The sequence below is a fragment of the Eriocheir sinensis genome, unplaced genomic scaffold, assembly GCF_024679095.1.
Source record: "Eriocheir sinensis breed Jianghai 21 unplaced genomic scaffold, ASM2467909v1 Scaffold677, whole genome shotgun sequence".
Lineage (NCBI taxonomy): Eukaryota > Metazoa > Arthropoda > Malacostraca > Decapoda > Varunidae > Eriocheir > Eriocheir sinensis.
This window is the reverse complement of record NW_026112028.1, coordinates 118397-143186: the sequence shown is the minus strand read 5'-3', so window position 1 is coordinate 143186 and position 24790 is coordinate 118397. Positions and strand designations below refer to the sequence as shown.

The window sequence follows — 24790 nt, the reverse complement described above, 5'->3', positions numbered from 1 at the left end:
GCTCCACGTACATTTCCTGTATAAAATAATAGATTATATCAGAGAGCTCTTAGATAAGCTCAACATTGGTGTATTATGCAAAACAGAAACTTATTTATTTGAGTCAGAGCTGAGCATAACTCATGTTGCAATGTCTAAGACTTCCTCAATAATTTGCGTAGCCAGTCCCCATCGTGATCACCTGAGTTGTGTTAAGCAGTTATGTACTCTGCTTCACTGATGCTATCCCACAGATAGGCATTAGCATAGTCCCTCTTAGTTATTAGCTGCTAGAAATGGAAATACACTTTACCAGTGGTTTATAGGCCTGGTCATTGGGCAACAGATAGGGGCTTTATGGATGAATCTCGGCAGTTTCTTGAGCTTTTTTTTTTCACGCCCTGTTAGATACATCAGTAATCTCCTGCATCATCCTCTCACTTTCTGCCGACAACACCATATCATATGTAAACAGGCCTGCCACTGTGTCTCACATCACACACCCTTAATTGTCTCACACCCTCACCAACACAAAATCTCTTCACTCAGCTCCTATTTCCAGCATCCAGAGGCACTCACATCCTTGTAAAAATATGTTATCCCTTCACCAAATACACTCCCACTTCATATATCTACATCATATCCTATAAACCCTTCCTGTCAAATGCATCATAGGCTTTCTCCAGGTCCGTGAAGGCAGCAGACAGCTGCCTCTCCTGCTGTAGGATACTCCCCCACTATAACTCTCACTCTAAAATTTGATCCCTGCATTCCTCTCTTCCCAAAAACCCACTTGTTCACTGCTAACACTTTTAATAATAGTTTTCATCATCGCTGAATTATAATAAGTTTTCTTTGCTGCTCGACTAACTGATGTTAACGTGTTTCTGTATTTCTTACAAGTACATTCATACACAAGAGGACACTTGGCATACAATTTTTGCATTGTATTTCGTTGTCTTATTGGATTTTTAATTGCTACTCTATATAAGGTTTACCCAAATGCTTGTTCTTGATTACATATTATTTAACAGGAAATATATTATTGTAAATAGTTAGAAAGTTTTCCATGTGTATCAAAGTCATCGTTGACATTTAAATCATTAACACCAGTGTTCCATTGGTGGTTTATTAAGTCAGCTTTGAATTTCTTAATCGAATCCTCATCAAATTATTTTTAACTATTGTGTGATTGTAAGATGCACTACTTCGAGTACTGACTGAACTGAAAACTGGAAAATGATCACTGAAAGAAGAATGTAATATGCCCCTTGTCGTGTAGTGTTGTAAATCATTTGTCCGTATGTGATCAATTAAAGTTGCTGAAGTGTTGGTTACTCTGGCTGGCTCAGGTATCGCCGGAAGACCGAGCGCGCATAAAGAAGGTTCACAAGATTCTGAACATTGGCTTGCTTGTGGTTCAACAGACTGAGATTAAAATCCCCCGGGATATACAGCACAGCACATTCGCTTCCGAAACTACTTCTAGAATATTCTCAAGTGATAATAATTACTCGCCAGTTCTTCCATTTGGTGGCCTGCATAACATACCAACGCCGGTGTTGGTGATAATCCAGTACCCACAAAAAGTGACGACACAAATCAACAACAAATAAATAATAGGAGCAAAACAGTTTCATCCTCACACTACTCAGAAACGAGGAAAAGGAATATGAGCAGGTGTGGCACGATAAGCGTCCCGTTCAAAAAACACAAACATTGGCAGCAGCGACTCTGCAGGAACGACGGGTGTTGGGGACCGTCGCGCGAGTACCCGGGGAACACTACTGTCCACTGTGTGCCGCGTGTGTCCTGGCGGGGAGTGGCCGGGGACACACGACAGGCAGTGTGTGTGTGTGTGTGTGTCATCTCCGTGCAAGGACGGGCGGCAGACTCACCACACACCCACAGCCTCCTGCCAGACTTCTATAGTATGACAGCCAAGTTCCCTGACCACCATGACAGCCTGAACAAGGCCTAGCGGGGCATGCCTAAGCCTAGGGTAAGCTGATCCCACGAGGGGAAGGTAATGATGGAGTGTGTGACCGGCATGGCCAAGACGCCCCCGGCCCTTGGTGTTCCTCCAGTATCACACCCGCCGCCCCGCGGGGCTGCTGGGCACCTTACTGAGGTGCCTTGTACTGCTGCTCAGCTTTTTACATAACCATTCCCTGCAGAAACAGTTAAATGGGTGCCTGCTGTTCCTGTTGAGTGGGTGGAGCATGACACACGCCAGGGGTCAAGGGGGAACAAAGGTAATGCCCCCCTAAGGAGGTGCTGTGTCAGATTTGGATATTTTAAACCAAGGAAGGGTTGACGGGGACAAAGTCCCACCCAGCAGGTAATGTTAAATTTGAATAGATCTGTTAAGTTTAGTGGTGGGGTGCAGTGCAATGACTTGCACAGTGTTGTTCTTCAGTAAATATCAGCAGTGCAGTGCTCAGTCTTGTGTAGTATTGCACTCATGCCGGTGCACAAGTGCAAAATTAGTAGTTACACCTGCACAGCAAAATTACCTTGATCTTGATCTTGATTTATAATGCGCAGGGCACCCATTCAGGTGCATAACATGCATGTTTGTGTTGGCTGTTGGGGGACGGGGGAGCTGGGTGTGTGGGGGAGGGAAGTGAATCAAGTGTAATTGTTTGTGTTGGTGTGTTGTGGTGACAAGTGAGTGTGTATTTGTTTTCTGAATGAGTCTATTGTACCGCAGTCTAAAATCTGTTGAGGGAGGCTGTTCCAGTCACATATGGTGCGTGGAAAGTATGAGTGCTTGTATGCGTCAGTGTTAGTGTGATATGTTTGGTATTTATGGGTGTGTGTGTTACGAGTACGTTGACTGTTTGCGTTGTGTAAGTATGTGTGTGGGTCAATGTCAGTGTGAGTGTTTGTGATCTTGTATATCAGTGTAAGTCTGTGTGCTTGTCTGCGTATGTGAAGAGGTTCCATGTTTATCTGTTGTTTGATCTGTGTTGTGATGCCAGGCGTTCAAGTGTAATTGTTTGTAATGAACCTAGCTGCCTTGGTGTTGATTTGTTCTAGCCTATCAATGTTTCTGTGTGTGTAAGGATCCCACTCTGTGGAGCAGTATTCCAGTGTTGGTCTCACAAGTGTGTCATAAGCTACCTAGTGCTTGTGCAAGGTCCTTTCTTGGTTGCAATGCCTACCACTTGTTATTGTATATTATTTTTGATAAATTTTTGATATGCTTTACAAGGGTATAGATATTGGTTATCATGTCAGGCTTTGATGGGTTTGTATTCACCCTAGAAAACATGGAGTGGCAGCACACGGGGTAATTTTTGATAAATCCCTGTGATCCACTTTGCAATGTTTATAGATATTGGTTATTACCTATCTGTTAGGCATTTATCCCCACAATAATGTGTCCTCAAGGCTCTGTTTTGTGACACTTGAATTTCTACATTTAAAATTATTGAAAATGACCCCATATCAAAAACCTTGGGCAAATATTGCCTCTGAAATAAATCTTAACCAGTTGATGAAGGTGAACCTTTGTGTTGCAGGATGACGGAAGACACGCCCCAGAGGAAGACGTCAGCCAGGAATCCCCGCGCGGTCAGCCTCTTGCTGGGGGTGCGGCAGCGGCAGCAACCGATGGCAAGTCTGGAGAAGCAGGTGAGGCAGAGGTTGAGGCTGGGCAGCTCTGGTCTTTGTTAGTAGGTCAGGAAAAGGCAGAGGCCAAGGGAGTGAGAAGCTCTTTTTCTTTTTTTCCTTTGTCCAGTTAATGAAGCAGCTCAAGGGGAAAAAAGCCCACTATGCATTGCTCCTGTAAAAGTAGATAGAAGTGAGTGGTCTGGAGAGAGTCAGTTACAGGTGGAGAGGTGTCTTGATATTCCCCTCATGAAAGAGTTCAAGTCATGGGCAGGAGGAAGCACAGACAAAGGAAGCTTGTTTGTTCCAGAGTGTACCAGCAAAAGGGATAAAGGAATGCAGACGGTGGTTTATTCCTGCATAAGGGATTTGTATAGCATAGGAATGAGACAGAGTAGAAAGTTGTGTGCAGCTTAGTGTGAATTTTTTCCCCTTCATTACTAGGTGGCATTAGATGTCCAGGCTTGAGAGACAGGAAAAGCAAGATCCCTACAATGCAGTACAGTTTATGTGGCATACCATATTGAAATTGCTACACTTGACACATTTTGTCAGTAAGATACAATCTGATTGACCGATTAGGACCCCAACACACACACACACACACACACACACACACACACACACACACCTATGCACAAACCTCAGCATATGATCGGAGGAGGCTAGACTGAACCTGGTGTGCCGTTTGAACCCTAAGCACGACTATTTTCTCTTCTAGTTTGGTCCTGAGTTAGTTATAGTGTTGTGTCTGCTGGTTATGACTCGGCAGTGGGGGATGAAAAGGCAAGTCCTGCTCTCTCAGTCTCTCTCTCTTGGCCTAAAGCCTTACTAAAGTCTGTTCTCTTAAGTCAGACCCAAGCTGACAACATAAACCTAAGTGTGTTTGCAAGCTGAGTGCTGACTGGCTGCTGCTGTGGCTTCCAAGTTTTCTTTAACCTCTGTTTGTGTTTATCTCACGCAGCACTTTCTGCTAATATGCACTGTGCTTATGACCACGCTTAGGTTTATGTTGTCAGCTTGGGTCAGAATTAAGTGAACAGACTATAGTTGTGATATATAGGAATTGAGCTACACTTGTGGGCTCTTGTGTATGTGTTAGGTGGAGGTTGTATGTGTGTGTGTGTGTGTGTGTGTGTGTGTATTTACCTAGTGATATACAGGATGCTTTACGCTGGTCCTGTCTCCAAATTTCAGTTTATCAAGTTTAGCTTTAATTCATGAATATTTTTTGCTTGAGCTCAATTTTATCTATTTTCAAGGTCATTCTAAGTCACAATGTATCTGTGTGTGTGTGTGTGTGTGTGTGTTTGTGTCTGCCTCTGCTTGCTTGTCTGGTTTTTGTATGCATTAACTTAGTCATAGTATAGAGGATTTTAACTAAGCTTGTGTTAACCTGCCTCCATATCTGCTTTCATACAACTGTACTTACTTTTATAAATTCATGGATGTTCTCAGCTCTGTCTCCTCATCCAGACACTTGCCAGTGTGAATCACTCCAGCAGGGAAGTCAAGCCTCATAATAATGATGATGATAATACTACTACTATTACTATTAATACTAATACTAGTAATAATAATAAAAGATGGTATATATATTTTATTTTACTCAACTGTATCACAAACTTCCCATTATGAACCACTCTTAACAGGGAAGCCAAACACAATAGTAATAATAATAATAATAATACAGCATATTTATTATACTTTATTTTACCATCTGGCGTTTCAGGGTGAGATGGAGGTGTGGCCAGGCCTGTACGCACACCTCACCTCCCAGCTGATGGCCCTGGCGCGGGGCAAGGTGGTGCTGGTGCTGGAGGTGTGGCCAGGCCTGTACGCACACCTCACCTCCCAGCTGATGGCCCTGGCGCGGGGCAAGGTGGTGCTGGTGCTGGAGGTGTGGCCAGGCCTGTACACACACCTCACCTCCCAGCTGATGGCCCTGGCGCGGGGCAAGGTGGTGCTGGTGCTGGAGGTGTGGCCAGGCCTGTACACACACCTCACCTCCCAGCTGATGGCCCTGGCGCGGGGCAAGGTGGTGCTGGTGCTGGAGGTGTGGCCAGGCCTGGACAATCAGCTCTCCTCCCAGCTGATGGCCCTGGCGCGGGGCAAGGTGGTGCTGGTGCTGGAGGTGTGGCCAGGCCTGTACACACACCTCACCTCCCAGCTGATGGCCCTGGCACGGGGCAAGGTGGTGCTGGTGCTGGAGGTGTGGCCAGGCCTGTACACACACCTCACCTCCCAGCTGATGGCCCTGGCGCGGGGCAAGGTGGTGCTGGTGCTGGAGGTGTGGCCAGGCCTGTACACACACCTCACCTCCCAGCTGATGGCCCTGGCACGGGGCAAGGTGGTGCTGGTGCTGGAGGTGACCAGTCTGACCTCACCCAAACATTGTGGCAGGAACTGAGCACCACACATCCACACACTGGTATGCATTCTACCTCCCTAAAGAATTCAATTGGGAAAAAAAAATTGATACATCACTGAAAACTTGAAAAAAAATATTGCACAGAAATCTAAAAAATAGCTTAGACAATTATTATTATAACATAGCAGGATGATAGTAATATTGATAATAATAATAGTAATAATAATAATAATAATAATAATAATAATAATAATAATAATAATAATAATAATAATAAGCAATCCCTGTTGTGTGTGCAGGGTGGGTGGTGCCTGCCGTCCAGGCCAAGAGTGCCGCCCACACCCTCAGTGCCTTGCTGGGCCACCACTGCCCCCCTGCTGGACCCCCCTGCAGCCATCACCAAGGTGCCTGATAGCTGTCTGTCTGTCTATATCTTTCTGTATCAATCTGTCCATCTCTATGCCTGTCTATCTATCTCTGCTTATATCTGTCTTTATCTATCTATCTATCTCAGTCTGTCTATATCCATTTATCTATCTCTCTGTCTGCCTTATCTCTGATGCAGGATTTATTGAACTGTTTTGTTTTAATATTGTTTTTGTCCCTCTTTTTTATTATTATTATTCTCCTTACTTTACTGTCGCTGTCTATTTTATTTTCCCTATCCATGTCTGCTCATTAAGAGGAAGCTGTTTGGGCCTGTAGCATTGTCTTATTTTTCCTTGATGGCCTTTCTTGGATCTCAGAAACAATGTCTTTTTCCTATAGTTAACCTGCTCTTTTTCTCAACATTGACCTTCCTCTCCCTTCCCTGTCCTCCCCAGCCTTCAGGAGACACTGCTGAGCCTGGTGTATGTCCAGCGGGCACACTGGCGCTGCTTCCAGTACCAGGGGTCCTTATGCCAGCAGGAGGTGCGGGGCGAGGCTGATCCCAGCACCTTCAACCCGAGCCTCTCCTTCCAAGGCCTGGTGGGTGTCTGGCCCTTACGCCTCCAGACCAGAGACGCCATGCAGCTCCTGACACCACAGACCAGCAGCTCAGGGAGAGGATTGGTGAGAAACTGCTGCAGCTGAGGAGGGAAGGTATGTAGGGAGGAAGGGAAGGAAGGGGAGGAGGGAGGGGGAGAAAGAGGGAGAGGGACAGGGATGGAAGAGGAGAAAGGAAAAAATGGAAGAGAGGGAGGGAAGGAAAGAAAAGGGAAGGCAAAGAGGAAGAGGGAGAGAGAGAGGAGGGTTGAGAGGGAAAGAAAAGGAAGCAGGGAGGAAGGGAGAGGGAGGCAAAGAAAGGGAAAGGAAGGAGGGGAAGGGAGGGAGTGAAGGAGATGTGAGGGAGGTTGGGAACATTAGGAAATGCCTTTGTACTGCAGTGGACCAATAATAATGGCTGAGGAGGAGGAGGAGAAGGAAGAGGGAGGGATGTACACCTTTCATAGGAAGCTCAGTCACAGCAAACAGGAGTCACTGAGGAGCTCTGTGCCTTGTCTTCAGAGGCCGTGGTGCTGAGTGAGTCTCCGAGGCTGTGTCTGGTGTGTGACGAGCAGGTGGAGCAACACGCAGCCTTACGGAAGGGTAAGTGCACTACACACTAAGGTGTTTTTTCATTCACAGACAAAACATAATGAAGATAGTCTAAGTACTCTGATGTACCCGAGGCAGCTCTTGGTACCTGCCAGAGTTTTTACCTCAAGAAGACCAAGTTTCCCTCACATATATATCTACTTGGACCGAATTTCTTGTCCACACCAAACCCACTTAGGCAACACATGGCATCTTTTTACCAGAGCTTTTACTTCAAAAAGACTCAGAGTTTCCCTCAAACATACCATTTATAGAGGACTTCGTGGTGCAGTGGTTAGCACACTCGGCTCACAACCGAGAGAGCCCGGGTTCGATTCCTGGGTGGAGTGGAAAAATTTGGGCGGCTTTACCGATACCCCACGCCCCTGTCCAGCCAGCAGTGAATGGGTACCAGGTATTAATCGGGGGTTGTGTCCCGTCTCCTGGGATCTGTTCCCTTCTCCTATAATTCCTTCCCTTCTGTCTCTCTCTGGCATATGACCACAGATGTTGCACCGACTAAACGAAACTTTCCAACTTTCTGCATACCATTTATTTATTTTCACCCAATTCCTTGTTACATATGTCACCCATTCAGGCAGCTTTAATACTCTTTACCAGAGCTAGAAGACAAAGCTTTCCTCACTTATCTAACCAACACTTAACTACCATAACTTTGACCACACATAACCCCTTGAGGCAGCTTTCTACCCTCGTACTAGAGCAACCTTTTTTACCAGACAAGTTTCCCTCACACCACAACACACAGAGGTACACACTAATTCACCCTCTTTCCCCCTCTCCCCCCCACACAAAGGGAACATCCAGAGCAGCCAGAGTGCATCCAGTGGGTGTGGGAGATGCTGGGGCGTGCCGGGGTGCTGGGACGAGGCCAGCGGCTGCAGGTGGGTGGTGGAGGCACTGTCTGTATGATGTGTTTGTTCATGTTTATGTCACTGTTCCGTCGTTCACTGTTCCGTTGTTTACTTCTCCTTGTTCGCCTTGCTTAGTATGAGTCTCCCTTCACACCTGCACTGGCTAACACCTGTATAGCCACCCATAGTAAAGCATAGAGGGTATGCAGCTCTCTATTCCTTGGACCTGCTTTATAAACATGATGCAGTGTCAGCCAGTAGGATCAGTTGGGTTGAGTTGAGGCAAAGAAGTTGTTCTCATTGTTGGAATTAGAATTGAGGAAGGAGAGAGAGAGAGAGAGAGAGAGAGAGAGAGAGAGAGAGAGAGAGAGAGAGAGAGAGAGAGAGAGAGAGAGAGAGAGAGAGAGAGAGAGAGAGAGAGAGAGAGAGAGATATATATATATATATATATATATATATATATATATATATATATATATATATATATATATATATATATATATATATATATATATATATGATGCAAAACAGATTCTGGATAAAGGAAGGAGAGATGGGAGAGAGTAAATGAGAAATAGAGATTTATAGATGATGTCAAAGAGATATTGATAAAGAAAGAGTCTAATCCTAATCTAACCCTTTTCTCCCTCCCTCTATCCATCCTTGCACAGCCTCGGTGGCCCAGCGTGAGGAGGTGGAGCTCATGCACAGCCAGGAACACGTGGCCTTCATGTTCAGCCTCCAGGCCCAGCGAGAGGAGGAGCTGCAGACCCTTCAAGAGAACTACAAGTCTGTCTACCTCCACCCCGCCACCAACGTCTGTGCCCTGCTCTCGGCTGGCTCACTGCTGCAGGTACGAGGGGGAGAAAGAAGTACCATAAGTGCATGTAGGAGAGAGTAATGTTGTGTTCACATTGGTAGAGAAAGAAGGAGGAGGAGGAGGAGGTGTGTGAGACAGGAGATGAAAAGGAATGGCATTGAGTCACTCCTCTAGTCTCTGCTCATGGTTGGGTCTTTAGATTGGAGTAGGAGGAGGAGGAAGGAAAAGGAGGAGAGAAAATTATAGTAAAAGCCTGTAATAGAAAATAATGCTGTATTCAAATTGGAGGAAGAAGAGGATAAGGAGGAGGAGGAGAAAGAGGGAGAGGGAGAGGGAAGGAAGAGGAGAAAGGAAACAATGGAAGAGAGGGAGGGAACATAAGAACATAAGAACGCAGGAGTCTACAAGAGGCCGGTAGGCCTGTACGAGGCAGCTCCTTTGACCCTAAGCTCCCGTGTATCTAACCCCACCTAATATCGCTGTCCATGAATTTATCTGGTCTATTTTTTAATGTGACAATTGTATTGGCACTCACCACATGACTGCTAAGCCTATTCCACTCATCCACCACCCTGTTAGTAAACCAATTTTTGCCTATGTCCCTGTTGAATCTGAATTTATCCAGTTTAAACCCATTACTTCGTGTCCTACCCGGTTCTCTTACCAACAAAACCTTATGAATGTCTCCCTTATTAAAGCCCTTCATCCATTTATAAACCTCGATCATGTCTCCACGCACCCTTCGCCTTTCTAGAGAATGCAAGTTTAACTGTTTGAGTCTTTCCTCGTATGGCAAGTTTCTCAACCCCTGAATCATCTTAGTCATCCTCCTCTGCACCGATTCTAACATTTTGATATCCATTCTATAGTAAGGTGACCAGAACTGAACCGCATAGTCAAGATGAGGTCTAACTAATGCTAAATATAGTTTGAGGAAGACTTCGGGGCTTCTGTTGCTTACGCTCCTTATGTTGCTTACGCAAGGCAAAGAGGAAGAGGGAGAGAGAGAGGGGGTTGAGAGGGAAAGAAAAGGAAGCAGGGAGGAAGGGAGAGGGAGGTAAAGAAAGGGAAAGGAAGGAGGGGAAAGGAGAGTTAAGGGAAGGGAGGGAGTGAAGGAGATGTGAGAGGTTGGGAACATTAGGAAATGCCTTTGTACTGCAGTGGACCAATAATAATGGCTGAGGAGGAGGAGGAGAAGGAAGAGGGAGAGGTGTACACCTTTCATAGGAAGCTCAGTCACAGCAAACAGGAGTCACTGAGGAGCTCTGTGCCTTGTCTTCAGAGGCCGTGGTGCTGAGTGAGTCTCCGAGGCTGTGTCTGGTGTGTGACGAGCAGGTGGAGCAACACGCAGCCTTACAGAAGGGTAAGTGCACTACACACTAAGGTGTTTTTTCATTCACAGACAAAACATAATGAAGATAGTCTAAGTACTCTGATGTACCTGAGGCAGCTCTTGGTACCTCCCAGGACTTTCTCTGCCTCTGTGGTGGATAGTGGAGTGTTTCCCATGTGGTATTAGTGTGCTGGATATCCCTTCACTGGTAGCCTGGTAACATACACTCCCAGGACTTTCTCTGCCTCTGTGGTGGATAGTGGAGTGTTTCCCATTTGGTATTAGTGTGCTGGATATCCCTTCACTGGTAGCCTGGTAACATACACTCCCATGTCTTTTTCTGCCTCTGTGGTGGATAGTGGAGTGTTTCCCGTGTGGTATTGGTGTGCTAGATATCCTCCCAGGGTGCAGGACTTTACATTTTCTTCATTGAATTGTAGCAGACATTTTCGTTCCACTCCTGTAGCTTGGTGAGGTCTGTCTTCTGGCTGGAAATCTGCAGCCAAGGGGTTAACAAGTGTGCTGCACCTTCATGGGACCAAGTTTCCTTGACCCTTTTTGGAATTACTTTTACACAGACATTGTTGCAGTTTGAGAATGCTGCTCACTGGTCGCTTGCTTCATGTCCTACTCTCTGACCCTCACCGGACCTGCCTTTGACGTGAGAGCTCTTCATGTCCAAATACTATGCCTAGATAGATAGATAGAGAGACAGATAGATAGTGTGATAGGTAGGTACTCCCAGTTATCTCCTGACATTTGCTGTATTACCTTTCATGAATTGATAAGTTTATCTGTACTGTGTTCATTGACCTGGTAGTGAAGATGTCAGATGGAGTCTTTCAATGCTGCATCTTTTAAGGTTAATCAGATGATGACAACTATGAGCCAGGTGCCCAGAGTTTGTTTTTTCCCAAATAAATGAACAGCTATTTCGAGAGAGAGGTTGTTTCCCTCAACAGACAGGAACCATTCAGGAAAAGGGAGAGAAGGAAGAGGGAGAGGAAAGAAATGCAATGCAGTTTGCTTACTGTGAGACAAACAGAATAAATGGACATAACAACAGCATCAGCAAGGTTGTGTTAAAGGGAGGTAAAGTAGATAGAGTCCGTCCTTTCTCCCCAAAAATACATAGACACATTACATGGACCAGGAACAATTTTGGCACAATATTTTACTTATCCATAATTGCCTAAGTGGCCAAAAGAGAGATCAGTTTCAGAAGGAGAGGTGTCTTGATTGTTCTAAATACCTATTCAAACACATGTTAACCAACTTGAAATAGTGCTCCAGCCCTCACTTGGAAAGAAAGGAAGGAAGGAAGGAAATGGAGGCCTGGAAAGATGGTAGGAAGGAGGAGGAGAAAGAGGAATAATTAAATGGAGAAAGAAGGGAAGAAGAGTCCAAGGGAGAGAAGGAAAGGAAAGAGAGAGAGAGAGAGAGAGAGAGAGAGAGAGAGAGAGAGAGAGAGAGAGAGAGAGAGAGAGAGAGAGAGAGAGAGAGAGAGAGAGAGAGAGAGAGAGAGAGAGAGAGAGAGAGAGAGAGAGAGAGAGAGAGAGAGAGAGAGAGAGAGATAAACCCTTGATTCAGCTATTTTGCCATCCTGTGTCTTTCCTCCCAGCTACAAATCAGAAAATTGACCCTCGAGTGCTAAGTCCTCTGAGTATTTTTCTCCCTACACTGGTGCTGAAGTATTGCATTTTCATTCATTCACAATTACCTGACACTTTTTTCTTTTCCTGTTATGATTCCCAGTGATCAATGTCTAGATCCACACAGCCCTGTCCAGCACATGAAGGTTCACCCTGCTATCCAAGCTCCCAATGCAAGAATCAGTTATGGTCCTCAGCTCTAGTATTTCATCGTCCAGTGTCCTTCCTCCCAGCCACAGTTCAGGAGGAAGAAGTCGTGTTTACTAAAGCCACAGTGTTTTTCTTGTGTTGTTTCAGAGTGGTATGGGTGACGCAGAGGCTCTCACTCAGGTGGTGCTGCCCGTGGCCTACCAGTTCAACCCACAGCTGGTCCTGGTCACTGCCAGCCTTGATGCTGGTGCGGGGACCCACTTGGAGGTTGGTGGATGGTGTCACTATCTGTATGACTACCTGCTGCTGCCTCTTTCTCTTTTTCTGTCACTATCTGCTCAGTTCAGTTCAGTTCTCTCTCCATAATTATATTTTCAGTTCATGGTCGGGAGTTTTGGCTTCATAACAGCACTCCCTGGTGCACTCCTTCACTGTTTGGGTTTCTTGTTTTCCTCTCTTTATTCCTTTAGTGTTCTTTCTTATCCAAAATTTCTCTGTTGTTCTTTTTTGCTTTTTTTATTTATTTATTTATTTATTTTTATCTGCCTTAATAACACATCTTCAGGGGCTGCCATGTGTATGCAATGAAGCATTTTGTAGTCTCCTTATATTGTATCCTGATGTATTGTCATCTCAGACCATTGCATTCCATAGTGAAGAACTCCCTTCCTCTTCCTCACCCCCATTCCTCCCTTCATGCATCTCATACCTAAAGTAACACAGCCTAACCATTGCATTCCATATTGAAGGACTCCCTTTCTCTTCCTCCTCCCTTATTCCTCCCTTCATGCATCTCATACCTAAAGTAACAGCCTCACACACACTCCCAGGTTGCTGCGTGAGTCCCGATTGCTTTGAACATATGATGGCCCTTCTGTCTGGCCTGGCCGAGGGCCGCATGGTTCTGGCACTGGAGGGCGGCTTCAACCTCACCACCATCAGCTGCTGCATGACGCTGTGTGCCAAGGCCTTGCTGGGGGACCCGCTGCCCCCCCCTTGAGCCCCAGCTGGTGCCCAACAAGAGTGCCGTGCAGACCATCAATGACGTCATCCGTACCCACAGCCGCTACTGGCCGGCGCTCTGCTTCAAGGTGAGTGTGGGGGTCTTTAATCCGACCACTGCAATTGGCACGGATTTGGCCTTCACTGGTAGCCTGGTAGCATACAGTCCCAGGTCTTTCTCTGCCTCTGTGGTGATAGTGGAGTGTTTCCCATGTGGTATTGGTGTGCTGGATATCCCCTCCCAAGGTGCAGGACTTTACATTTTTGTTCAGTGAATTGTAGCAGACACTTTTTGTTCCATTGCTGTAGCTTGGTGAGGTCTTCTTGTAAGAAATCCACAGTCAAGGGGTTAAGGGGCAGGACTGGTGAAAGTTATCCCTCATGTCCTGCTGGTGTGTTCTGTGCCTGGTAGTGTTGTCAGTACATAATATAGAAAGCTGCCTCATTTCCAGAACTATATATTGGACATGTATTAGTTAGATCTCTCAAAACATTTCTTCAGTTCTCAGTGGCAATAGTTATTGTTGTTGTCAGACAGTAAGAAGCAAAACACATTATCCTCTCTATGTTTTGCAGTCTTTTCTTGTGGTTTGAGTCCTTGTGGTGCCTGACCCTGGGCAAGGTTACTTTCTTTACTGCCCTCACACTGCTCCTTGCCTCCCTGGAGCAGAGTCAGGGAGAGGTTGTCTACATCTACCATCAGTATAACAGTCTTGGTGATTAGTAGAAGATAATAGAAGGAATAGAAGGTTAATTTTGATTTATATTAGTTTTTTTCATAATATCTCTTCTTCCTTCTCCTCCTCCTCTCTCTCATTCTTCCTCCCTCTCTCTTCCTTTCTTCCTCCCTTTCCCTCTCCTCTGTCTCTGCCTTCATTACATTCTTCACCCATTCCTCCTCTCCTCTCCCCTCCAGGATTTATACCTCATCCAAATCTCTCCTTATATTAGAATCGCTTCTCTTTCCTTCCCTCCCTCCTCTCCTCCTTCTCCCTCTCCCTCCCACTCTCTCTTCCATTCCCTTCTTTATCCACCTTTTCCCTCTTTCCTTCCCTCCCTCCTCCTCCTCCTTCTCCCTCTCCCTCCCACTCTCTCTTCCATTCCCTTCTTTATCCACCTTTTCTCTTCTCTCCTTCCCTCCCTCCTCTCCCTCCCACTCTCTCTTCCATTCTCTTCTTTATCCACCTTTTCCCTCTTCCTTCCTCCTCCTCCTCCTCCTCCTTCTCCCTCTCCCTCCCACTCTCTCTTCCATTCCCTTCTTTATCCACCTTTTCCCTTCTCTTTCTCTCCACCACTCTTTACTTCTCTCTCCTCCCTCACTCTGTCTCCCTTGGTCCACTCTGTTCTCTCTCTCTCCTTCCCTCCATGCCTCCCTCTCCTTCCTCCTCCTCTTCTAGATTTGGATAGTAATATGTTTTAATGTATTGCAGAAAGAAGAAGAAAAGAAGGAAGAGAAGGAGAGGGTATATGTGTGTGTGTGTGTGTTATATGGACAAAATTTAAACTGATTTCTTTCAACATATATTTTATTATTATTATTGAAAGACAAACTTTTCTTCTTCACTTCCTCCTTCTTCTTCTTCTTCTCTTTCATCTTCTTCTTCATCTTTTGTCGGGGTTCTGATAGGAAGAGAAATAATAAAAATAATGAGAAAGAATTAGCTCTATAGAGAGAGAAAGAGGGGGGGACCCATATATGTGTCTGTGTGGGTTGTCAACATACTGTGGGGGTCATCCTGAGAGAGAGAGAGAGAGAGAGAGAGAGAGAGAGAGAGAGAGAGAGAGAGAGAGAGAGAGAGAGAGAGAGAGAGAGAGAGAGAGAGAGAGAGAGAGAGAGAGAGAGAGAGAGCACAGCCTTCTGTCTCTTTCTCTTCCTTCTCCTTATTCTTTCTCTCTTTCTACTACTACTACTACTACATTTCCTCAGTAGTTAGTCAGTCACTGTGTGTGTTTGTGTGTGTGTATCTCAATCTCAGAAGTGCCTCCATCTGTCCCTGCTGTGGCACTCTCACTCTTCAATTCCTCTTCTTCTATCTCTTTAAATCTTCACTTATATACCCATGCAGTCTTCTCCTCTTCCTTCTTCTTCTCACTTTCCCTGACAGTCCCTCTCTCAAGCCTTCCCTCATACACTCTCTTCACAAACCCATTCTCATCACGTGTCCAAACTATATCGGCACAGCACACTCCACTCCTTTCGCTGCCACACCCACACCATACTGCTCATACACGCTTCATTCTGTCTCATCCTGACACACCACACACACCTCTTGTATAACACCTTTCCACTGCATGTATATCCCCTTGCTCTGCTGCGTGTCATGTACAGTACTTGGCTAAAGCTGTTTCTTGATCACCTCTTGGTCTCCGTGCTCACACTTCTTCCCTTCCTAACTCTGCCCTTCGCTGCTCTCTTCCTGACCTCACCTCCCTGTGCATCTGGCCGCCCTAAACTCATCTATATATTCCTGCACTATTCACTTCTCTCCCTCCCACGTTCCCATTCATTACAGTTTATTTATCTCCTCATTCCTCTCACTCGCACTCCATTTCTTGTTACAATTGTCACTTTTCTCCCCTATTTCTCTCCCATTTATCCTGGTGTGTGTGTGTGTGTGTGTGTGTGTGTGTGTGTGTGTGTGTGTGTGTGTGTGTGTACCTCCTGTAATAATAAAATAATGTAGGAATGCTCAATAAAAATAAATTACAAATATATATTACTATTATTATTACCATTGTTATTATCATTAGACCCAAGAAGGAGGAAGAGGGATAGAGAGAAGGGAAAGGAAGGAAGAGGAGGAGGGAGGGAGAGGAAGGAGGCAAGGGAAAGGGAGAAGAGAAGAGAAGAAGGGAGGTGAGGAAGGAAGAGAAGAAGAATGAAGGAAGGGAAGAAGATATGAGAAAGGAGGAGAGATGGAGGAGGAGGAGGAGGAGGTCATAATCTATCTTCCTCTGCACCGTGAACCTAAAAGAACACTTCTTATGACCCTCCCTGCCCTCCTTTTTGGCCTTTGGGAACAGCTGATGTGCGGGGCAAATGCTTCCGACCTTAGGAGGGAGGTGAAAGGGAGGAGAAGAACTGGAGAGGAGGAGATAAAATGGAGAAGTGGAGGAGAAAGGGGAAGACCAGCAGCAAGAAGACATGAAATAATGACAAGAAATATTAAGGAAAGAGGAAAACAAAAGTAACGAGGAAAAATAACAGGTTAGGGAAAGAAAACAAGGAAAGTAACAAATAAAAAAGTTAAGAAAAACTGAAATAAAACAAGAATATTAAGTAAAGGAAATAAAGAAAAGGACACTGGCCGAATCACTCCCCCAGCCGCCCCTGAGGCCTTAACACACACACACACACACACACACACACACAATAATTCCCTAAACAGACCCCACAGTTACAGGGCCAATGCAACATGTTTTCAGCCCCCAAACAGCCCCTTCCAAGCCCTCTAGTGTGCCCAGACCTTCCTGTAGAGGCCAGGGCAGCTCAACAGACTCTAGCCCCAGCCCAGGGACGGGTTTTAATAACACTAACAGACGTATTTTGACAACAATGACAGTCACCAAGAACCTGTAGAGTGGACAGGAGGAGGAGAGAGGAGGGAAGGAAGGGAGCAGAGGAGGAGGAGCAGAGAAAGAAAAATTGAAAGAGGAGGAGAAGGAAGAAATGATGATGAAAAGATGGAAGAAAATAAAGAAAATAAAAGGAGAAAAAATGAATAAAAAAGAAATTATGTGCTATTTTTTACCTTTGTTCCTAAGTCTTCTTCCTCTTCTTTTTCTTCTTCTTCTTCATCTCATTCCATGGAAGAAGTTAAGTTGAATTAGTATTCGTATACTAAAAATAAGAAAACTCTGTGTCCCTGCCTCCCTGATACGTTCCCTGCCTTCTAGCACTATAGTCCTGCCGCCTCGTCCTGCCTCCCTGTTATATGTTTAAGGCCGAGATTTTTCTCTCTTTTCTACTACACCCGGTCCCACACGTCCTCTGCGTGTATTGAAACACACGAGACATTAATCAAGACAAGGAGAGGGTTTTGTTGGCTGCCCGGGATTGAACCTGTGACCAGCGTGACGGGAGAGCCACTACCTTATCAGTCGGCCAAAGAGGTACCCCGCTGGCTGAGTGGGTTATGGGAGGCTTGCCCATCAGGCCTAGTCGCTGCACTACATATGCATTAAAACAACTCTGAAAACAATTACAATTACGAAGAAAAGAATGGAATTGACGACATTCCCTCATCACATCTTAATCCTCCCTTTCAATGCCTCCCTCATGTATTCCCTCCCTCTCCACACTGTAACAGGCAAGTGACAAGGGCCAGGAGGAGGAGGAGGAGGAATTAGTGATAAGGGAAGGCATGCCTGACACCACAAAACCTCAAAACTGCCAACTCTTTGAATAAGCTGAAAAACTAAAATACTGGAGCCTACATTATTCCATCACCTCCTCTCCATCTCCTGGTTCCTTCCGTCCAGGAGAGAGCAGCGGAGTTCCTTGAGCAGGCCCTTCCACTTGTAAACCTGGGACTTCTTGGACGTGAGGCATCTTGGACAGCTCTGTGGTGAGGTGCTCAGGCTGGGGAGGAGGAGAAATGTGTAGGGAATGTGTTGGGGGAGGGAGGGGAGAGGGGAAGGGAGGAGGGGAAGGAGGAGAGAAGAGAAGCTAGCAAGATTTTACTGTATATTAACCAGACATGGGGCGATTACTTATGTTATGTAATCAATTACGATTATGATTACTTCATATTTTCACGATTGCGATTACAATTACAATAAAATTAAGTGTAATCAATTACGATTACGATTATATGATGTATTAATCATGACTACAGGAAGGACTGAAAGGTGAACTTGCAAATTTCACACATGTACCATACTGAATATTTAATTGGTTGAATTACTATAGATATTTAGAGTACATACTTGCTGTACGAGAAACTATTAACTAAACTTTGCTAATGTAATCACAAAAGTAATCACAATTACAGTTGTACTTTTATAATGTATTCGATTACGATTACGATTATTTTAAAAAAATAAGAGGGTAATCGATTAAGATTACTTGAAAAACTGTAAACGATTGTAATTGATTACGATTACTTGAAAAACTGTAAACGATTGTAATTGATTACGATTACTTGAAAAACTGTAAACAATTGTAATTGATTACGATTACTTGAAAAACTGTAAACAATTGTAATTGATTACGATTACTTGAAAAACTGTAAACAATTGTAATTGATTACGATTACTTGAAAAACTGTAAACAATTGTAATTGATTACGATTACTTGAAAAACTGTAAACAATTGTAATTGATTACGATTACCCCATGTCTGATATGAACATGATTCATAACGCAGCATGACTAAAGTAAAAAGAAAGGATATATTAATTAACATGATTCATAACGCAGCATGACTAAGGTAAAGAAGAAGAGGATATATTAATTAACATGATTCATAACGCAGCATGACTAAGGTAAAGAAGAAGAGGATATATTAATTAACATGATTCATAACGCAGCATGACTAAGGTAAAGAAGAAGAGGATATATTAATTAACATGATTCATAACGCAGCATGACTAAGGTAAAGAAGAAGAGGATATATAAATTAACATGATTCATAACACAGCATGACTAAGGTAAAGAAGAAGAGGATATATTAAGTAACATGATTCATAACGCAGCATGACTAAGGTAAAGAAGAAGAGGATATATTAATTAACATGATTCATAACACAGTATGACTAAGGTAAAGAAGAAGAGGATATATTAATTAACATGATTCATAACGCAGCATGACTAAGGTAAAGAAGAAGAGGATATATTAATTAACATGATTCATAACGCAGCATGACTAAGGTAAAGAGGAAGAGGAAGAAGAACAAGAAGAAGAAGAGGAACAAGACCAGGAGCATTATCCAGGGTCTGTGTAAAGCCTTTCTCTAAGCCCGCCCTGCACGCGGAGTTGTTGGTTGTGGCGCCACACGTCTCAGAGCTGGAGGGCTTCCTGGCCCGCCGCTGCCCCTCCATCTCCGGGGCCAGGCTCTGGAGCTTCTTCTCAGCCTACTGGAGGGATCTGAGGGGAGGAAAAAGGAAATCAATCAAAGTTCTTCCTCACTAAAGATGTCACTTAATATGAACTAAATACTGGCAGCCTCTTTGCTATTTTTTGCCTTCATTAAATTCCTGGAGGGTCTGAGAGGAGGAAAAAGGAGTATGAGTAACAGCAAAGGCACAGCTCTGCCTCACCATAAGATGTCATTTACAGCAACTAAAAACACTGCGGCCAGCTTCCTAACTATTTCTGGCCTTTGTTGAATGATTCCTGGAGGGTCTGGGAGGAGGGAGGGGAGAAGGGGCAGAGGGAAAGGAGGAAAGAAGGGAACAGGAGAGAAGGAGGAAAGAAGGGAAGGAGTGGCAAAATCACAGCTTTTCCTCACCAATAGATGTCATTTATACCAACTAAAAAATGCTGGCAGGTTCCTAACTATTTCTTGCCCCTGACATATTTCTGATGCTGGCAGGTTCCTAACTATTTCTTGCCCCTGACATATTTCTGATGCTGGCAGGTTCCTAACTATTTCTTGCCCCTGACATATTTCTGATGCTGGCAGGTTCCCAACTATTTCTTGCCCCTGACATATTTCTGATGCTGGCAGGTTCCAAACTATTTCTTGCCCCTGACATATTTCTGATGCTGGCAGGTTCCTAACTATTTCTTGACCCTGACATATTTCTGATGCTGGCAGGTTCCTAACTATTTCTTGCCCTGACATATTTCTGATGCTGGCAGGTTCCTAACTATTTCTTGCCCCTGACATATTTCTGATGCTGGCAGGTTCCTAACTATTTCTTGCCCCTGACATATTTCTGATGCTGGCAGGTTCCCAACTATTTCTTGACCCTGACATATTTCTGAAGTGTTCTGGGGGGAGGAAAAAGGTGACAGGAGCACTGGAGAAAGTGAAGCTCTTCCTTACTAAAAGATGTTGATTAATAATAACAAAAAAAATCATTGGCAGCTTCTATGTTATTTCCTGCCTCTGTTAAATTGGTAGGGAGGAGGAAGGTGTGTGTGTGTGTGTGTGTGTGTGTGTGTGTGTGTGTGTGGCTGGAGGGAGGCAGCTATTAGCAAGTTCAGAACAGCAGTGACTATGAAATTAAGGCATAGAAGATAGGAATTAAAGAAGAATGAGTGTGATGGCAGTGACTTAGAGAGGACTGAGTGAAGCAAATGGCAGTCAGGACAAAATGCAGAAATAAGGAAGGACAAGTATTTCAGAGTTTACCAGGGAAAGGGATGGAAAAAAGTGATGATTTTGGTTAACTCAGGCATTAGGAAGTTAAATAGCAGAGGAATGAGCTTGAGCAGAAAGCCTCGGGCACTGCAGAAGGCTGGAAGGAAGCAGCTGTTAGCAAGTTCTGAACAGCAGTGACTATGAAATGAAGGCACAGAAGACAGCACAGGAAGGGAAGAATTTGAGTGTGGTGACAGGGACTTAGGAAGATGATTTAGGACAGATTGTAAATGCTTCATGTGGAAGAGTGCAACAGCTGAGTATTGTAAAGGATAGGGAAAAGTTGCGTGAAAGGCTGCGTCAAGTTGGCAGACGATGAAGTTAAGGTCCATATTGTCAAACTCCTCACAGGCTTGCTCCATCTATTTCAAAAGGCTCTCGCAGAGGTTGTTGGGGTTTCCATGGGCGGTTTCCTGAGCCTGGTGGTAGTTTTGCATGGCTTCTGTGCCTTGAAGGAGAAAACACCCAAGACAACCCAGTTACTCTTCCCTGTGGGCTTGGGAAATAGGTGCAGTGGGAGCCTGATACATTTAGGAAGACAGGGACACAGAGATACAGACAAACAGAGATGCAGGGTGGTGCTGCTGATAGTTTCACACGGCTGCTGCACCCTGAACGGGAAAACACCACCCAGGAAAACACGGTTAGCCTTCTCTGTGGCCTTGGGGAATAGTAACAGTGGGAGCCTGATATGCTTAGGACCATAGGCTGACTTACAGCGCCTCATTTTGGGTGTTGATGACATAGAATCTCTCTCTCTCTTTCTTTCTCTCTCTCTCTCTCACACACACACACACACACACACACACACACACACACACACACACACACACACACACAATTACACTGGAGTGAAAAACAGTATGCACATGGAGGAAGAAGAGGAGGAGGAAGAGAAGGTGAAAAATTGATAATATGAACTCCAAAAATATATCATCCATGTAAAAGTTAATCTAAATTCAGCCTTTAAAAATTGTAACAATTCTGCCATACATCAATGCACTCATGTTATATCAAGTGTTCTCTTCACAGTGTCCTCATGATATCAGGCTGTGTGGTGGACCGTCCCTTCCTGAGTGGACAATAGTCGTGTGGCAGGCTGGGCCAAGGTGCCAGAAGAAGACATTAAGTTTTTGAGAGATGGGATGAGAAGTTTTCAGGTAAGAACTTGAGATAAGGACAGAGCAAGGGTGTTTGTTGTAGAGGAGAGGGCACAGCTGCATGTCACCAAAGAATAAACTTGATAGGGGAATGCTTTGCCTGGGATTCTTACACACTACTGACCCTCACACACCAGCTATTTCTTAAGGCAAAGAGAGAGGTAAAATGCATTCTCAGGAGTGGTTATTAGAGTTCATGGCACAGAAGCCTTGTCAAACTACCACCAGGGTCAAAAAAATTCCCACGGAAAGGCCCACAACTCCTATAAAAGTCAAATCACATGTGTGTTTGGGCGCTGGAATCTCGAAATAACATGGCCCATTGCTTGCTCAGAATAGATGGCATCACTGTAGACACTCGCCTGCCCTGTGCCATGACGGGCTCGGGCTGATCATCAGGCCCCTAAAGAAAGCCTACCAGCTGTAGGCCAGGATGTAAAATAAATAAATAAATAAATAAATAAATAAATAAATAAATAATAATAATAATAATAATAATAATAATAATAATAATAATAATAATAATAATAATAATAATAATAATAATAAAACAATAAATAGATAAATTGATAAATGAGTAAATAAATTCCAGCAGCTGCGGTGGAGTGCCACATGTTGAGCAGTGGAGCACACGTGGCCCGTCCAGTGGCCCCCTTAGTGGCCCTGGCCTGGGAAGGACGAGCGGGAAGTGATGAACGGCCGCCTGGCTCCCACACCCTGCAGGGCTCTGGCAACAAGTAATGGCCATATTGATAGTAATAATAAACAAGTATTGGTATGTTATAAGAAAGAGGACTGGCGGGCACTCCTGAACTTGGTAGCTGCATGCCTCAACCCCTACCGTCCATAATTTTAAACACTGGCTCATCCCTATGCTGCCCTAATCCCTTATGCAAGAGTCAGCCAGCCAGCATCTTCATTCTTTCATCCCTTTGGCTGGTAAACTCTGAAAGAAAAACAGCCTTCCTTCATCTGTATTTCCTCTTGCCTATGACTTGGGTATATTATTAATGAACTGTAACGATAATAAATGCACACCACAAACTTACTACAAGCACATTACTAATGTACTGTACCCATACTGAATGCATACCACAAACTTACTGTCAGCATATCCCTCCCTGCACCTAAAACTCTGAGCATCATAGACTTACGCATTGGTGGCACTCGTCTCTGACAGTCCATAGAGGTTGTGGAGGTTGTAGTGGAGTCCGATGTAGTGCCTTGCCGACATGCACACCGTGTGGTAGAAGAGAGAGTCTCTGACCACTGGTGGCAGGAAGGGCGGACGCTCAAAGTTGTTCTGTTGACAGCCGTGGTGACTCCTGGACCAGAGGTTTGAGGGTTCATTCATCTCCTGAGAGTGAGTGAGTGAGTGAGTGGAGAGTGAGTGAGTGAGTGGAGAGAGAGAGAGAGAGAGAGAGAGAGAGAGAGAGAGAGAGAGAGAGAGAGAGAGAGAGAGAGAGAGAGAGAGAGAGAGAGAGAGAGAGAGAGAGAGAGAGAGAGAGAGAGAGAGAGAGAGAAGTGAAATGGGGAAAAGGAGGAAGGTAGGGGAGAGAGAGAGAGAGAGAGAGAGAGAGAGAGAGAGAGAGAGAGAGAGAGAGAGAGAGAGAGAGAGAGAGAGAGAGAGAGAGAGAGAGAGAGAGAGAGAGAGAGAGAGAGAGAGAGAGAAAATAAGTTTGGAGTACCTTTAGAAAGACCCTTTGCTCGATTTTATCTCGCCTCTTTGCGTTTTTAAATTCGCCCCTTTTAAATTTATCACCTCCTCCTCCTCCTCCTCCTCCTCCTCCTCCTCTTCACACTTCGTCTTAATTGCAGTACTCTCACGCCACGCCTCATCACATCCTCCTCCTCCTCCTCCTCCTCCTCCTCCTCCTCCTCCTCCTCTTCCTCCTCCTCTTCACACTTCGTCTTAATTGCAGTACTCTCACGCCACGCCTCATCACATCCTCCTCCTCCTCCTCCTCCTCCTCCTCCTCTTCGTCTTCATCTCCATTCTCCTCTTCCCTTTTAGTCTATCTTTTTCATTATTTCCTTTTTATCATTTTTCTTTTTCATCATCTTTCTAAAGCATATTTCCATTTCTAGGAAGAGGAGAAAGAGGAGAAGGGGAGGAGGAGGAGGAGGAGGAGGAGGAGGAGGAGGAGGAGGAGGAGGAGGAGGAGAGAATATCGATCATTCAATTTTTCCCCTATTACCTCTTTCTTCCATTCCTATCCTTACTTCCTCTCTCTTTCCTCTTCTTTCTCTCCATATTCCTTTCCTCTTTCATTTGTTTTCCTCTACTTTATCATTATTTCCCTCCTCCTCCTCAACCCTTCTCTCCCCTTTATTCTCTTATATTATCTCTACCTCCATCCTTTTCTCTCCTCTCTCTCTCATTTCCTTTTCAATTCTCCCTCCCATTCTCTCTAGTTCGTCTCTCCTCCCCTTCCCTCCCTTCTACCCTCCCCTTCCCTTGTGTTTCCTATCTCCCTCTGTTATTCCTCCCTTCTCCCTTCTTTCCTCGTATTACTCTCTTCCCTGTTCCTCCATTCTCTCTCCCTCTCCCTCCCTTTCTCTCTCTCCCTTCACGCATCAAATCCTAACCCTCCTATATAATTTTTCCCTTTTTTCCTCCCCTCTTTTCCTCCCCTCTCTGTCCCCTCGCGCCACAAAATTACTCGCCTTTTACACTCGACATCCCTCCTCCTCCTCCTCCTCCTCCTCGTCGTCAGCAAGCAAACACTCAACGTCCCCTTCTCCTCCTCCTCCTCCTCCTTCCCCCTTGTTTCCTCTCCAACACGCTACTCTCTCTCTCCCTCCCTCTCTCTCTCTCCACAACCTCTCTTTTGTGTCTCTCGTTACTCTCTCTCTCTCTCTCTCTCTCTCTCTCTCTCTCTCTCTCTCTCTCTCTCTCTCTCTCTCTCTCTCTCTCTCTCTCTCTCTCTCTCTCTCTCTCTCTCTCTCTCTCTCTCTCTCTCTCT

At 44.9% G+C, this 24790-nt stretch overlaps 1 protein-coding gene and 2 long non-coding RNA genes across 5 annotated transcripts; 2 read left to right on the top strand and 1 right to left on the bottom strand.

The window, feature by feature from the left end:
* The first annotated feature begins 1476 nt into the window (after nt 1-1476).
* LOC126993795 (uncharacterized) lies at nt 1477-14370 on the top strand. Of its 2 annotated transcripts, none has more exons than XM_050852953.1 (9): nt 1477-1981; nt 3507-3618; nt 5327-5650; nt 5729-6025; nt 6265-6369; nt 6790-7048; nt 10500-10580; nt 12500-12619; nt 13183-14370. In XM_050852953.1, the coding sequence occupies exons 2-4, from the start codon at nt 3508-3510 to the stop codon at nt 6002-6004; spliced, it is 711 nt and encodes a 236-aa protein (XP_050708910.1). In that variant the 5' UTR covers nt 1477-1981; nt 3507; the 3' UTR covers nt 6005-6025; nt 6265-6369; nt 6790-7048; nt 10500-10580; nt 12500-12619; nt 13183-14370. The 2 variants fall into 2 exon arrangements, with proteins under 2 accessions (XP_050708910.1, XP_050708909.1); XM_050852952.1 differs by lacking the exon at nt 10500-10580 and adding an exon at nt 7454-7534.
* Nucleotides 14371-14917: 547 nt separating this feature from the next.
* Nucleotides 14918-17950, bottom strand: LOC126993791 (uncharacterized). Of its 2 annotated transcripts, none has more exons than XR_007748285.1 (3): nt 17805-17950; nt 17107-17147; nt 14918-14974 (listed from the first exon to the last, which is right to left on the bottom strand). It is a non-coding gene; the product is annotated as an uncharacterized LOC126993791 (long non-coding RNA). The 2 variants fall into 2 exon arrangements; XR_007748284.1 differs by having other exon boundaries at nt 14919-14974; nt 17107-17153; nt 17805-17939.
* Nucleotides 17951-18830: 880 nt separating this feature from the next.
* On the top strand, nt 18831-20245 carry LOC126993792 (uncharacterized). Its single transcript, XR_007748286.1, has 3 exons — nt 18831-18950; nt 19061-19980; nt 20160-20245. It is a non-coding gene; the product is annotated as an uncharacterized LOC126993792 (long non-coding RNA).
* The last annotated feature ends 4545 nt before the right edge of the window (nt 20246-24790 follow it).

Coding starts and splice junctions, on each gene's coding strand:
- LOC126993795 (XM_050852953.1), top strand. CDS start 3,508: ATGACGGAAGACACGCCCCAGAGGAAGACGTCAGCCAGGAATCCCCGC. Junction 3,619..5,326: donor TGGCAAGTCTGGAGAAGCAG/GTGAGGCAGAGG, acceptor CTGGCGTTTCAG/GGTGAGATGGAGGTGTGGCC. Junction 5,651..5,728: donor AGGTGGTGCTGGTGCTGGAG/GTGTGGCCAGGC, acceptor CTGGTGCTGGAG/GTGTGGCCAGGCCTGTACAC.